Here is a 13,280-nt window from a genome sequence, read left to right on the forward strand (position 1 = left end):
TTGGCCAGCCACAATGGGGCAGTTGGTTGGTGAGTGACAGAACCAGACATATCCAGATGGACCACCACCTGAAAAATTCCCAAGACTTTTTTCGACCCATCCAGATTCGATCCTGGGTCCCCCAGAGCAATAGGCTGACAACTTGACTGCTCAGTTTTCTGGCTGTCAAAAATATATTATTGTAAAAACAAAGCCACATTGACCAGATTAGAGTTGTTGGTATATTTTTTCTTATAGTATGGAGGCACTTTGATCTAAACATATGTGTATCTCCAAAAACATACCTGTAAACCTTACAGGTACAGAAACTGTTGTCAAGTATGAATGGATCAATCGTTTTCAAATTATTCCCTTTTTATCTTAGATGTACACAAAACACAATAAAGTATGAAACCTTCATTCAATGACGTTTTACATTTGTAATTATTTTGCTATGGAAAGATGTGATATCAGAGACATCAAGTAATCATTCCAATGTCAAAAGCCATAACAGTGGTGTTAAGAATTTTCATTATATACAGTTTTGGTATTGGTGCCAATGTCATTTTTCACAAAACAATATTTTGATTTGCAAAAACACACTTGTGTGGTGCATTCATTACAGATCACAATTCCTTTCACTGTTGCTTTAAAGTGTACATAACATGATAATAATTTCTTCAAACTGTTTATGATGAAATAAACTTTGGAATAATTAGTAATGAAATAAATCTGTAATGCACCGCTATTTTAGTATTAGTTTGAAGCCTTTATTTTAGTTTTAAGCTTTAAACTTTACTCTGTTTAACTTTTATGTAGCTGCATTACTTATTGATGTATGCTATAATTCAGATTTCCTTTTAGACCCATGGCTTTGTAGCCTAAAAACTGCATGCCAACATTAATCATAGAAGGAGTTGTAATCTTACGTACACTGATCAGAGGAATCCTTCTTTCTCTCCTTTGTATCTTCTCAGCCTCCTCCTTCCCTTTCCCTCTTTTTCCGCTTTGTGGTTAAACACTTCGTGTACAGCCATTATCTTTTGTTAAAATACAATAAAAATAAAAATTCAGATAGACAGGTGTTCTAATTCCAGTATAGTAAGGTTTGCTTTGTTAAGTCATTCCTTCATTCACTTACTTGATGGCTTGTCTCTACTGAGCCTTATATGAACTCATATACACATATCACAGTTCAGACAGAATTTTCACTTTGAATTTTGAACTAACCTAATTTCTTAAAATGTAAATCCCTGGCTAGAAAAACAGTACAGTAATGGAATTTTGAACTATCTGAGTTTGAATTAATGAAGATTTCCTGTATATGCTAATAATATGCAAACTATAATATATAATTTATTTGCATGTTTTCATTGGTTAAGATTAGTTTGACTGTTTTCTTGTCACGAATATCAGCTTAATTAGTGTCAAAGAGGCAGAAAACAGGAAAAGAAAATTACATTGCCAAAATGCCAGGAGCTACATATTTGAACCTCATAAGCTGTGGATTGCTCATGTGCTGATTTTTTCCAATTTTATCAGATAACTCTCCAAAGCCTTTTTCAGTAACAATTTGGCATATTACTGGATGACATCATTATAGCAGACACTGGAATTTCCTTTTCAATTATCAATCAATTTTTAAACTTTTTGATATATTTGCTGGAATGTTATTTATGATCTTCTCTTCAACAAATACAACTTAATTTCAAATGTCTGTGCCTATTTAAAAAGTGAAAACTGGTATAAATGCTATAAATGAAGTAACAAATGCCAGAAATCAAAATTTAAAGTATAGTACTGTATACAGTATTGAATGCAAGATTAAAATGAACATTTAAAATGTTAAAAGTAAGCATCTTATATAATTGGATAATTTAATTTAAATTTATTCTATGTTATGATAATGTTTTTATTGGAACAGCATGGCTTATAACTGTTAACTGTTTTGTCAGTTGGTTGTTATTAACAATTGGTTATTAAATTCAAACTTATAATTATTATTATGTTACTAATAAGTGAATTTCTGATTAAAGTAAGTGAAAGTTTTGTGATGTTATTTAATTTATGTTTTGAAATATATTAATTTTGATAACTAATAACAATATCTTCAATTACATTATGTGGCACCTACTGTATATATAAACAAAAATATTTCTAAATTACAAGTTTCAAAATGTTTACCTGTGACATCTAAGATATTTATTCAAAGGACCAAGAGGTGCTAATTCCATAACTAACATGAATGATTCTCCTTCACAAACACCTACAAAATTAAGAAAATAATAAGCTATAAATACAGTCTCTACGGCAATACTGTTGTAATTTAGTAATAAATATACTTAACACCAAAAAGCCAAATAATGAATATAAAACAAAAAACAACCACTGCACAAGTAAGCTGGAACTATACATGAAAACACAAATTACAGAAAATAAATATTTGTGTATTTATTTCTTGGAAATTTGTGTTTAGGTTCAAATAATGAATATGTTTAAACAAAACAAATGTTTTCTTCCATTTTAAATAGAAACTGATGACCATTTAAAATGAAATCTGAAGTGATAGATGTCAGATTGTGGACATCTTCCACAATCTGACATCTATCACTGACTGCTTAACATAGGCAATACTGTCAGACAGTTGTCAATCCTGGATGATGCTTGACTGGTGTTGTATAGTATCTAGTGATGAATGCCACTTTTCTCTGGATGCAGATGATATAGAAGAGGCATAGTCATTGCTCCAATTCAGCTGCAGTAGTTGAATGGCAGAAAACCACCATATATGGGGTTACAATCTAGTCTCCTATGACACCACACCAGTACACAGCCAACTGTAATGCCTTTCAAAGCTATTTACCAACAACATGATGAGAATCTCTGAACAATGTCTCCTGGATTCATTCACTTCCTTGGCCAATCAGGTTTTTCAGACTTCTCACTAATCAAGCATGTATAGGATATGCTAGGAAGATAGTTGCGGTCATCACAGAATGCAAGCAAACTAGCCCAACAATTTCAGAATTTCTAGAGGAGTGTCACAGAACAACATTAGACTGTTGTTTGATTCCATGCAATGGTGTATATGGTTTGTATTGCCACTGAGGAGCTTTCACTACATATTAACATGCAACCATAATGTTGTTACTGTGCTCTAATTAAAAATAATTTTGCTATTAATATGTAATTATTTCTTTATTTTTACAGTTCAAAGTTTCATACAGTAGTAATAAAACTCATTCTTCAAGATATGTTCTGTTTGAAAAAACAACACATTTTTAATTTTGTACATTAAGTGCACCAGAAAAATTTTAGTGTGCCATGAACCAAAAACATTTGAGAACCATACTCTTAAGAATTAAAAAATTAAATATTATATTTGTTACATGTACATTCTTCAAATAAATAATAATTGCTTCTTATTACATAATTTTTAATACTTACCAATGAGTCTAACAATATGAGGGTGATCAAGAGCTGCCATCATCTGAGCTTCCTTCAATATCTCTGTCTAAAATTTTACTTTTGTTAACATCCTTAATTAGAAATAAAATTTTCTATTATGAAAATTACCTTTTGATTAGGCACAGAATTATTTTTTAACATTTTGAGGGCAAATTGTACTTCCATTGGACCTGTAGCAAATACTCCTCGAAGCACTTCGCCAAAATTACCAGATCCTGGAAATTTTAATAAATATTCATTTAATGTTTTTTGCTATATTTCTATTATGATAATTGCTAATGATTAAAATTTATTTGTTTCTGTTCTAGAAACAAAATTGAATTTCTACAATGCCTAATGAAAAGAAAAAAATAAAAAAAGTAATAATTATACACCAACGTTCATCAAGTAATACTATAAAAGATAAAAATTTATGGTTACTTTATCCATACTTTTACTACTAATTGACAGCAAAGAAAACAGCCCTTTCGAATACTGAAAAGTGCTGCTGCGTACTTCGAATAAATATACAAACAATCAAAATAAAATTTAAAAAAATAAAAAATACAAATGAAAAGCTAATTGAAGAAAAATTTTTGCTTATAAATAAAGTCAAATAATGCAGTGTAAATATTGCATTAGTTTTCAATCATTAACATATTAGAATTTTATTGTAATACATTTGACAGATTTTTCATTTATTCATGATATTGTTTGTGATTATAACACAAAATTATGATTTGCATTAAACATTATTGCATTGTATGTAATAATTAATTTTAATTCTGATATTTTAGATATATAACAACTTATATTAATAAAAAATAAGAAAAGCTGAAATGTTTTAGATATCTTAAAGCTTTTCATATAATTAATATAAAAGTATTATATTTACCTATTTTTTCTTTTAAAATAATTGATTTGGGGTCTAAATTAATTGGACCTCTTCTATAACGTCTTAAGGTGTGATAAGCCAATTCAGATTCTTCTCTTGAAAGAGTCCTCCTTACAGAAACTATAAAAAATCATATTTAGTTAAATTAAGAGAAACACAACATTAATGGAGACAGTTAAGCAAAAAAGCTACCAACTCTTGAATGTATAAAAATGGGTTAAAGTCATGTACAAATTCAGATTTGTGCAGCCTTCATTTTACAGGAATAACCAAACTGCACAGCTACTACTAATGTATTCAAAAAGCTCAGTGACTAACCCATAGTCTATTTTTTGAAAATGAAAAACTTTAAATGTGATTCATTCAATTTAATAGAGTTGGTAGCTTTTTGCATAACTAGATCTAATTACCTTATTCTTTTGTAATTATTAATTTCTTTTTGTTTTGAATTATTCTAATTTAATTATTACAATAGAAACTACGTAAAAGAAATTTTTTCGCCACACTGTGATAGTAAGAGGGCACAATGTTCTATAGTTTTGACACTTTCGTAACCATTGCTGGACTCAGATTAGTATAGCAAGTGTAGTAAAGTAATATCAAGTCAATTTTAAAAGTCCACTATACATTCTGTTGTCCAGCTACAAACCCAAACATTATGGCATTATGGCAACAAGTGCAAAATACAAAAAGAAGTACTTAATGCACAATAGCAATGACAATATTAAGAAAAAATGCATTTATGTTTCAAAGTTAGAAACTGCAGTGATGAAAACACATCAAATCCTCAACAGGAAACAAACAAGACAATATCCTTGATTACTTTCAAAAGATAGCTTAATAGTTTTTATTTCTTTGTAAAACATGTTAACAGACACTGATCATTATACATATTATGTATATAAATAAAAAGGTAAATGTTTGTTTGTTCAAAGTCTTAAATCTCAGAAAGTTCTTAACAGACTGCTTTGAAATTTTGACACAACATTGCATTCGAATACATGCATGCTTTTATATTATATAGGTGTCGAAATTTTCCACCCCGCGGGAGAGGGACAGGAAGGCTTACTGTGAACAACTTGGTTTCTATTATACTATTTTACGGTTTTTTTCTGTTTACATCAAGAGAATGTACACTAAGAAGGGATTTTTCAAAATTCCCCCCCGCAGGGAATGTTATACATTTATAATATATACATTTTGAGCCACAGCAACGCGTGGCTGGGTACAGCTAGTATTACATAAAATAAATGTTTTCACAGAAGCATTTATACTGCTAAGATATGTTTTTCTTCACTTTATCCATTCTGAATGCATATGTATACATTTATTTTATATTTTAGCATGATTTTTTAAAAATGTTTGGATTTTACATATTCCATGATTTAATGTATTTTTTTCTTGAAAATCTTTAAATGAGTTTCTCTGTACAAAATACAATTTGCTCTTCAAATTAATTAAGATATCATGTATTTTGTATTAAGGATACAACAGTGTTAAATAAGTAAGTCATCATATTATTTTTTATTATACACCATTTTATTTTATATTATGTGATTTTTGATTAGGATTCTAATAATTTGAGTTCTCAAGTCTGAAAATTTTAAAAAAGTATTTTGGACACTTAATATTCTAACTACAGCATGAAATATTTCAGATTCAATCTTCAGATCTTCTTATATTTAACAATAACAATACTTTGTTTAAAAATATAAAAGTATTACAAATATACAAAAATTTGTCTTCATTTTCCTTTTTCTGTCATTTATACATTACTAATACATATTGCAAATTGAAATATTGGCAAAATTGTCAGAGGATGTTTATTCCATTTTGCATTTTTTTGTGGAGGAAAAGCCTCAAATAAAAGGTTGTCTCTGTAAGTGTGGACTGTCACTGGTGTGTTGAAATGACAGAAAAAGGAAAATGAAGACAAAGTTTTGTATATTTGTGATACTTTTATATCACAAATATACAAAACTTTGTCTTCATTTTCATTTTTCTATTTGTGATATTTTTATATTTTTTAAAATGTAAATACCATTGACCAAGTTTTAATTTTTTACTTTATGTTTAACAGTCACAAATTTTGATTTTCAAAGTATTATACTTTTTTGTTCTTTTTTTACTCTTTCTGCCCTGTGGCACTAAGAATATCAAACCTAAAAAATTTCTGGGGTTTTTGGACCTGTCTAGTTTAATTTCTTGGTCTCTAGAGTGTAGTCTGACACCTTAACTACTGGACCATCTGGCTGTCAAAATATTGTATTAATATGCTTATTTCTCAATAGAAATACTATAAATCCCAAATTTTTCTATTTTATTCAGTCGTCCCTAAATCAAATGAGCTATGTGTTATCAGGTATCAACAGGATAATGCCACACATAAGTTTTCCTGAATGATTGCAACAGCTACAGAGATAAATCAAAAACAATGTTTTACCATAACAATTTGCAATGATGGTTTCATCTTGCAGTTTGAATTCTACATGTAATGAATCCTTCAATGTCAAAACATATGATGAGCATATACCATATATTCCGGCATATAAGACGACTTTTTAACCCATGAAAATCTTATCAAAAGTCGGGGGTCGTCTTATACGCCAGTGTTGTCTCATAGGGCGAGTATATCCCAAACTATATTTTAACTGTAAAAGTCGGGGATCGTCTTATATGCCGGAATATACAGTAATTCCTTCAGCATAGTGACAACCTGCATGCCTTCCCATAGCATGCTTATAGCTTTTCCTGTGAGTTCAAAATAGACATGACATGTCGCATCTCCTTCCATGATTTGTGTGAGAAATGCATTACTTTCTGCTTGATAGTTCAGTAACCAGTGCCACTGCCATCCACTGATTCTTGTTATTGTCTAACAGTTGATGTAAACAACCTACTGGCCACATTTCTTGTGACATCTGAGATCTCTTACAATTGCATGGAAAGACCAGATTCATTTCAGTTACGAGTGAAAAAATACTCTACCATCTATCAGTCTATATCAATGTTCAATATTTTTCACTGTTTGGAGAACGTGTGTTTGTCTGGGACTTGACATGTCTGTTGTTCACTGCCATTCATTTATTCAGTCCACAAACTCTGCACAGCAACCAATGATTTCCATATCTCATAGTATGTAGCAATCTGCACTTTCCCCTGAACAGACAAGCAGTTGGCCATCTTTTTTGCCACTGTATGTAGCCTCTCTTGGTCACTGCCCATACCATTGATATGAGAATTATAAAATCCCATTGATTGCTGTACACACACACAAATTTTATTATAATTGCATTATTATTACAAAGATTATTGCAATTTCTTAATACCTAGTTAATTTCCATCCTGTAGTATTCTAGTATAGAAATAACAAGGATCAGTGGATGGCAGTGGCACTGGTTACTGAACTATCAAGCAGAAAGTAATGCATTTCTCACACAAATCATGGAAGGAGATGCGACATGTCATGTCTATTTTGAACTCACAGGAAAAGCTATAAGCATGCTATGGGAAGGCATGCAGGTTGTCACTATGCTGAAGGAATTACTGTATATTCCGGCATATAAGACGATCCCCGACTTTTACAGTTAAAATATATAGTTTGGGATATACTCGCCCTATGAGACAACACCGGCGTATAAGACGACCCCCGACTTTTGAGAATACTAGTACTCATACTAGTATACTAGTATGAGTACTAGTATACTAGTACTCATACTAGTGAATATAGCAAACCTGTTTAAAATGCTATTTACTATACATGAAAATGTAATGTATAGTCTTAAATGTCTGATTTAATGATAATTTGGATGAACAAAGACCTGTATTACTGTGATAATGCAGAGTAGTTCAGTTATTTTGATTGCTACACTAATGTTACTTAATAAACTAATAGGCAATACTTAATAGGCAACTAATAAAAAAACTATTATCAAGCATAATGCTTTATTAGTATAATAATTATAGTTTTATGTTGTCCAGATTAATCAAAATGCATATCATCTGAAAAGAAAATTTTATAAGCCCAAAACAAGATGAAAATGCAACACAACACTTCAATAGCAGACTTCTAGCAGTTCCTACTGTTTACCAAGATTAGTTATTTCAAGCATTAGTGATTTGCATTTCCAATGAAAACAGATAGATGCACATCCATGACAATTCACAATTTTGAAAATGTATACAAAGCATCCCCTCATTTTTTTTTCAATTTCACTAAATTAGAAAGATGCAATGAGCAATCATGACCAACCAGGACCCATTGGTATGCCCCAGTTATGAGTTGAAGCATGTTCCAGGGTCGTCCAGAAACGTCCATTGGTCCTTGTCCAATCCATGGTTAAAATAATCTGAAATAGACATTTGCTTTCTCCGTTTTAACTATTTTGATAAGATGATGTCTTCCAATATTTCTTGTTTATTCAGTCAAACAAATTTGAAAAACTACTAATTCCCATCCAAATATGTCGTCATCAATTACCATTTTATCTATCCCTATTAACGAAAAAATTAAATTCATTAGCTTTGTTGTTATTTAGTTTAATAAGAATAAAGCATAGGCTAAGTTGTTATTGAGAATGTTAACAGCAAATTATGTATATTCACCATGATAAGACCAGATAGAAGGAAATAGGGACATTAAAGTTGGAACAAACAGATTAAGTTAAATTTTTATACCTATTGCAATGGTGCAACATGCCCAGCATTGCACATTTACATAGCTTATATTTTAAAGCCAAATGATTGCCAGATTATATTGGGCTATATTACTGCCACTATTAATAACTAAATGCTAAAATATGCATGTGTAACCAGTATGTTTATATCTAAAAATTAATATTCTGAAAGTGAAGATCAGACAGAAATCTGGATAGACTAACAGGCAATGCAACTGCATGATATGCAGGAGTTTGTGGGTTTGAGTCCCACTCCAGGCCAATTCTTTTCTTCCAGAACCTTCTAAATTGATTAATAAATATTAATTTAATTATAATTATGAAATTTAATAAAAGATGGTAACTAATGTCTACCTCTAGGCAAATTACTTAGCATTTAATTATTATTAGTAGTAATAATATACCCTGATCTAATCTTGTAATTATTTGTCTTTAAATTTAACTATCAGGCTTACAGATGTTTATTTCAGTTTATATTTTATCATATCATCCAAAATGATGAAACTGATTGCCTCAAAAAGAATATTTCACACAAAGGGATTAAGTCCAGCAGGGGTGCATGATATATCCAATTGTGTAAACAAGGTTTATGAGAAATTAAAGCTGTCTTGGAGAAACTTGTGATAGAAAAACTAATATTACAGCAATAGCCACAAAAACAAGGCAGAAAGAGTAAAAAAGAACAAAAATGTATAATACTTTGAAAATCAAAATTTGTGACTGTTAAACAACGTATTGTTATCACAATAAAATGTAGTAGTGTCTTGGATAAGCCTGTAGAATTAATTGGGAAAATTTGCCAAAACACAGGGAGATTAAAAGTAAAATTCAAATGTTTACTTTGTTTTTGATTACTTCACTCACTCATTACATTGCTGCCTACTTACATATTATGTGGTTGCAGTAAAGATGAGCTGATCTCGCTTACCAAACCACTATTTAAAAATGAAAACTAAGCTTTAAAAGAATAAAAAAAGAAGTAAAAGAACTTCTATTTCAAAACTCTTCTTGAAACTATTTAACAGGTGAATTTTGTGTCAGTTTAAATTAAAATGAAATATTCACTTGTTCTCTGCATGGTTAAAAAACTGCATTTGAAAACTTTTTGTGAATTGTCTTACTAATTAAATTGTCTTAATTGTGTTTAAATTGTCTTACTAATTAAATCTGTAAGATAATAAGATAATTAGAAATTATCTTAAAACATGAAAAATACAGGAAAATAATGTTTGTATTATAAAACAAAAAATATTAATGTCAGAATATATATTTAAAACTTAAAAATATGGTCTTGTTTACAAAAAAATTTAAAGTAAAGATGAGAAAATCAGTCAAAAAAAAAAAAACCTCTTTTTTGCAAAAATTAGTGCATATCTTTAATAATTTTTGAGAAAAAGTTGTACAACCTCATTATTGTAACAAGTTTTACATTTTTGGATGTCAAAAAGTTTGTTAATTATCATCCTATGCTAAAAATAGATCACTTGTAGTAACAATTTTGTTTCTATTAATAATTATATTACATCAAGTTTATAATTGTATATGCTAACCTATGATGATCACTTGTGCTTAAATTAAAGTATTTTCTTAATTAAAAAACTTTTTACATTAAAATCACTTTTGTTATTTTGTGGCAAATTATATGCTAGATCTATTTAATTATTTTTAGGATTTAATTTGAATGTTTTTCCAAGCTATGCAGTAATAATTTTTGGGGAAATTTTGGGTTTTGAAAATATTCTGTGCCAGGGTAGTCATTGGTTGAGTGAAGGGATAGTTGATTTAAAGACAATTAAAAACAATGAGTCCAGTCCTACAGAACAAAATTCTGTTCAAAGAAATCTGGTCATCTAAACAGGTGGTTGGCTTAAAGGGGCTGGTCATCTGAAAATGTTTCATTGTGTCTAGTTTATAACAACTGACTGTGATATTTAATTTAATAAAACCTAATAATATTCTTTAAAATGTGTTTCAGTAGTACTGTATTAATGCTCTTTCTGCACCTCAATATTTGTCATTATTAATAGAATATCAATTATTATTCAACTTTTACTACTTATTGTTTATTAGAATAATTATTTGTTGAATTTATATTTTTAAAATAAAAGTGAAATAGTTATTTCTCATCTAATAAGTGCAACTACACATGATATTCTAATCTTCCATAACTATTGCTGTGTTTTAATTAAATTGTAAAAAATACACAGAACAAATACTTTGTACAGTTAACTAGTAATACTATTTAGATTATTAGTAAGTTTGATTTGCCTAATTATAATTTGTGAATTAAGCAGTCCTGTATAATAATCCAATGATTTGCCTAAATATTTGAGCTATAATATGGCTATAATCAAATAATTAATATAAATAAATTTGGTACTAGAGGTAAGCATTAGGCACCATTTCTTATCTGAATTAATAATTATAATTTTAATAATTTAATAAATAATTTAGAACCTTCTGGAAGAAAATAACTGACCCGGGGCAGGTCAGTTATTTTCTTCTGGAAGCGAAGGCTAGCTTGGGGGCCAGGTGGCACAATTGGTAGCACACCGCACAGCAAGCAGAGGCTGCAAGTTCAAGCCCCGTCCCAGGTCAGTTATTTTAAATTAATAATTATAAATTATTAAAATTATAATTTGTTTTTTCCTCATAACTAGGTGTATTAATGGACACAAGGCATTCTTACATCATCTTTATTTCCGAATCTTCTAAAGATGATGTAAGAATGCCTCATGTCCATTAATACACCTAGTCGTGAGGAAAAAACAAATAAAAGAAGACATGGTCTCGGAATACATAAAATTATAATTATTAATTTAGATAAGAGATGGTACCTAACACTTACCTCTAGTACCAAATTTATTTATATTAATTATTTGATTATAGCCATATTATAGCCCAAATATTTAGGCAATCATTGGATTATCATATTAACTCATCAGGCTTTGAGATGTGTATTATATGTATAACTACTACTGATTCTGAATTAATAAATAAACTGAAATTTTTAAAACTATAATTTAATAGTATAAATAATTACCTCTATTAAATATTTCATTAGAATGAGATGATGCCGTAGTAGAGGTATTGGAAGACTGCAATGGAGAAGTTAATTCTTCATTACCACCGAAAGTGTCGATAACATCTGTTCCAACACTAAGTGTGTCATAAACTGGATTATCAACATTTTTATCTTGGAGTTCTTTTTGAATTTCATCATCATCTTTATAAGATGGAGAATTAGATTCTGTGGGTGATATTAATGTATCTCTCTGAGAGAGCGATTCTAACGTTGCTATCGGAATGAATGGCGATGATGTTCTTGGACTAAGAGAAGGTGACCGAAATGCCAATGAGGTAGTATTATCTAATGGAAGACCTGTGCCGTCGGTGGCTGCGATGCATTCGGAATCTTCCATTATGTAGCTATCAGGAAGCACGAGACTGGGATCAATTTCTGCATATAGTGGTTCATCTGGAGATAATTCTTGCCCTTGCTGAAGTAAAAAAGATTTCCAAATTTATAAATATCTAAGCTGAAATAAATTATATAGTATAACATTCAACCAAATATTTAAAATAATAAAACAAAACTATATTTCCTAAATATCATTTTCATAATTATAACTAGATTTACTTTTTTATAATACAGATTTAAAAAGTTTTTATTTACGTTAATTAAATATTAAGACAGTAAGTTTTAACAGGGCAGGAAAAAAGACTTTAATGGAGCACAAAAATTTAAAAAAAAAGTTGAAGTAAAATATTGTGTGCAAAAGAACAAACTACTTCTGTTATTGTGGAAGCAATGATGTTGACACCATATTGAAGAAAAGATTCAAAATTATAAAAATTAGTCATTTTACTTTTAATTTCTATCATTTTGAAACTTAACATTGCAGTAAATTGAAGTAAAGTATTGTTATCACTTACATGACGATGGGACTAGTTTATTCTTTTGTGTTCTTGATGATGAGCCTTAAGCTTAAAAGAACTTTTAATTTTTTTGAATTTTCATGCTCCATCAAAGCATTTTTTATCTTGTTAATATATTTTATGGCGTTGAATTTATGTATTCTTTATAGTAAATTTTATTTATATCCTCAAGATTGATTTTAAATTAAATAACCATTAAAAAATTCCAGCAATGAGTTGCTTAACTTTCCCAGCAACATTTAAAATTTTGATGGTGCCACTGTTATAATATTTTATTAAAAAACTTTTTATATTTTTAATTGTTATAAAGTGTCAAAAAGCTTAATTTTGAGGGTAGGGATGGA

The 13,280-nt window shown here is 29.5% G+C and overlaps 1 protein-coding gene across 5 annotated transcripts in view; it reads right to left on the minus strand.

The window, feature by feature from the left end:
* LOC136984541 (tyrosine-protein kinase Shark-like) overlaps positions 1-13,280 on the minus strand; it is a 90,091-nt gene that overhangs the window by 17,419 nt on the left and 59,392 nt on the right. For all 5 annotated transcript variants that reach the window (XR_010882207.1, XM_067281566.1, XM_067281567.1 and 2 more), the window contains exons 7-11: positions 12,041-12,497; positions 4,322-4,441; positions 3,556-3,662; positions 3,427-3,493; positions 2,164-2,245 (exon numbers count right to left, since the gene is read on the minus strand). Coding sequence is in view for 4 of the 5 variants with exons in the window: in XM_067281566.1 (XP_067137667.1) it covers positions 2,164-2,245; positions 3,427-3,493; positions 3,556-3,662; positions 4,322-4,441; positions 12,041-12,497 (833 nt within the window). In the remaining variant the exon portion in view is untranslated. The remainder of the gene's footprint in view (positions 1-2,163; positions 2,246-3,426; positions 3,494-3,555; positions 3,663-4,321; positions 4,442-12,040; positions 12,498-13,280) is intronic.

Source organism: Centruroides vittatus, unplaced genomic scaffold (assembly GCF_030686945.1).
Source record: "Centruroides vittatus isolate TY-2023 unplaced genomic scaffold, ASM3068694v2 contig_922, whole genome shotgun sequence".
NCBI lineage: Eukaryota > Metazoa > Arthropoda > Arachnida > Scorpiones > Buthidae > Centruroides > Centruroides vittatus.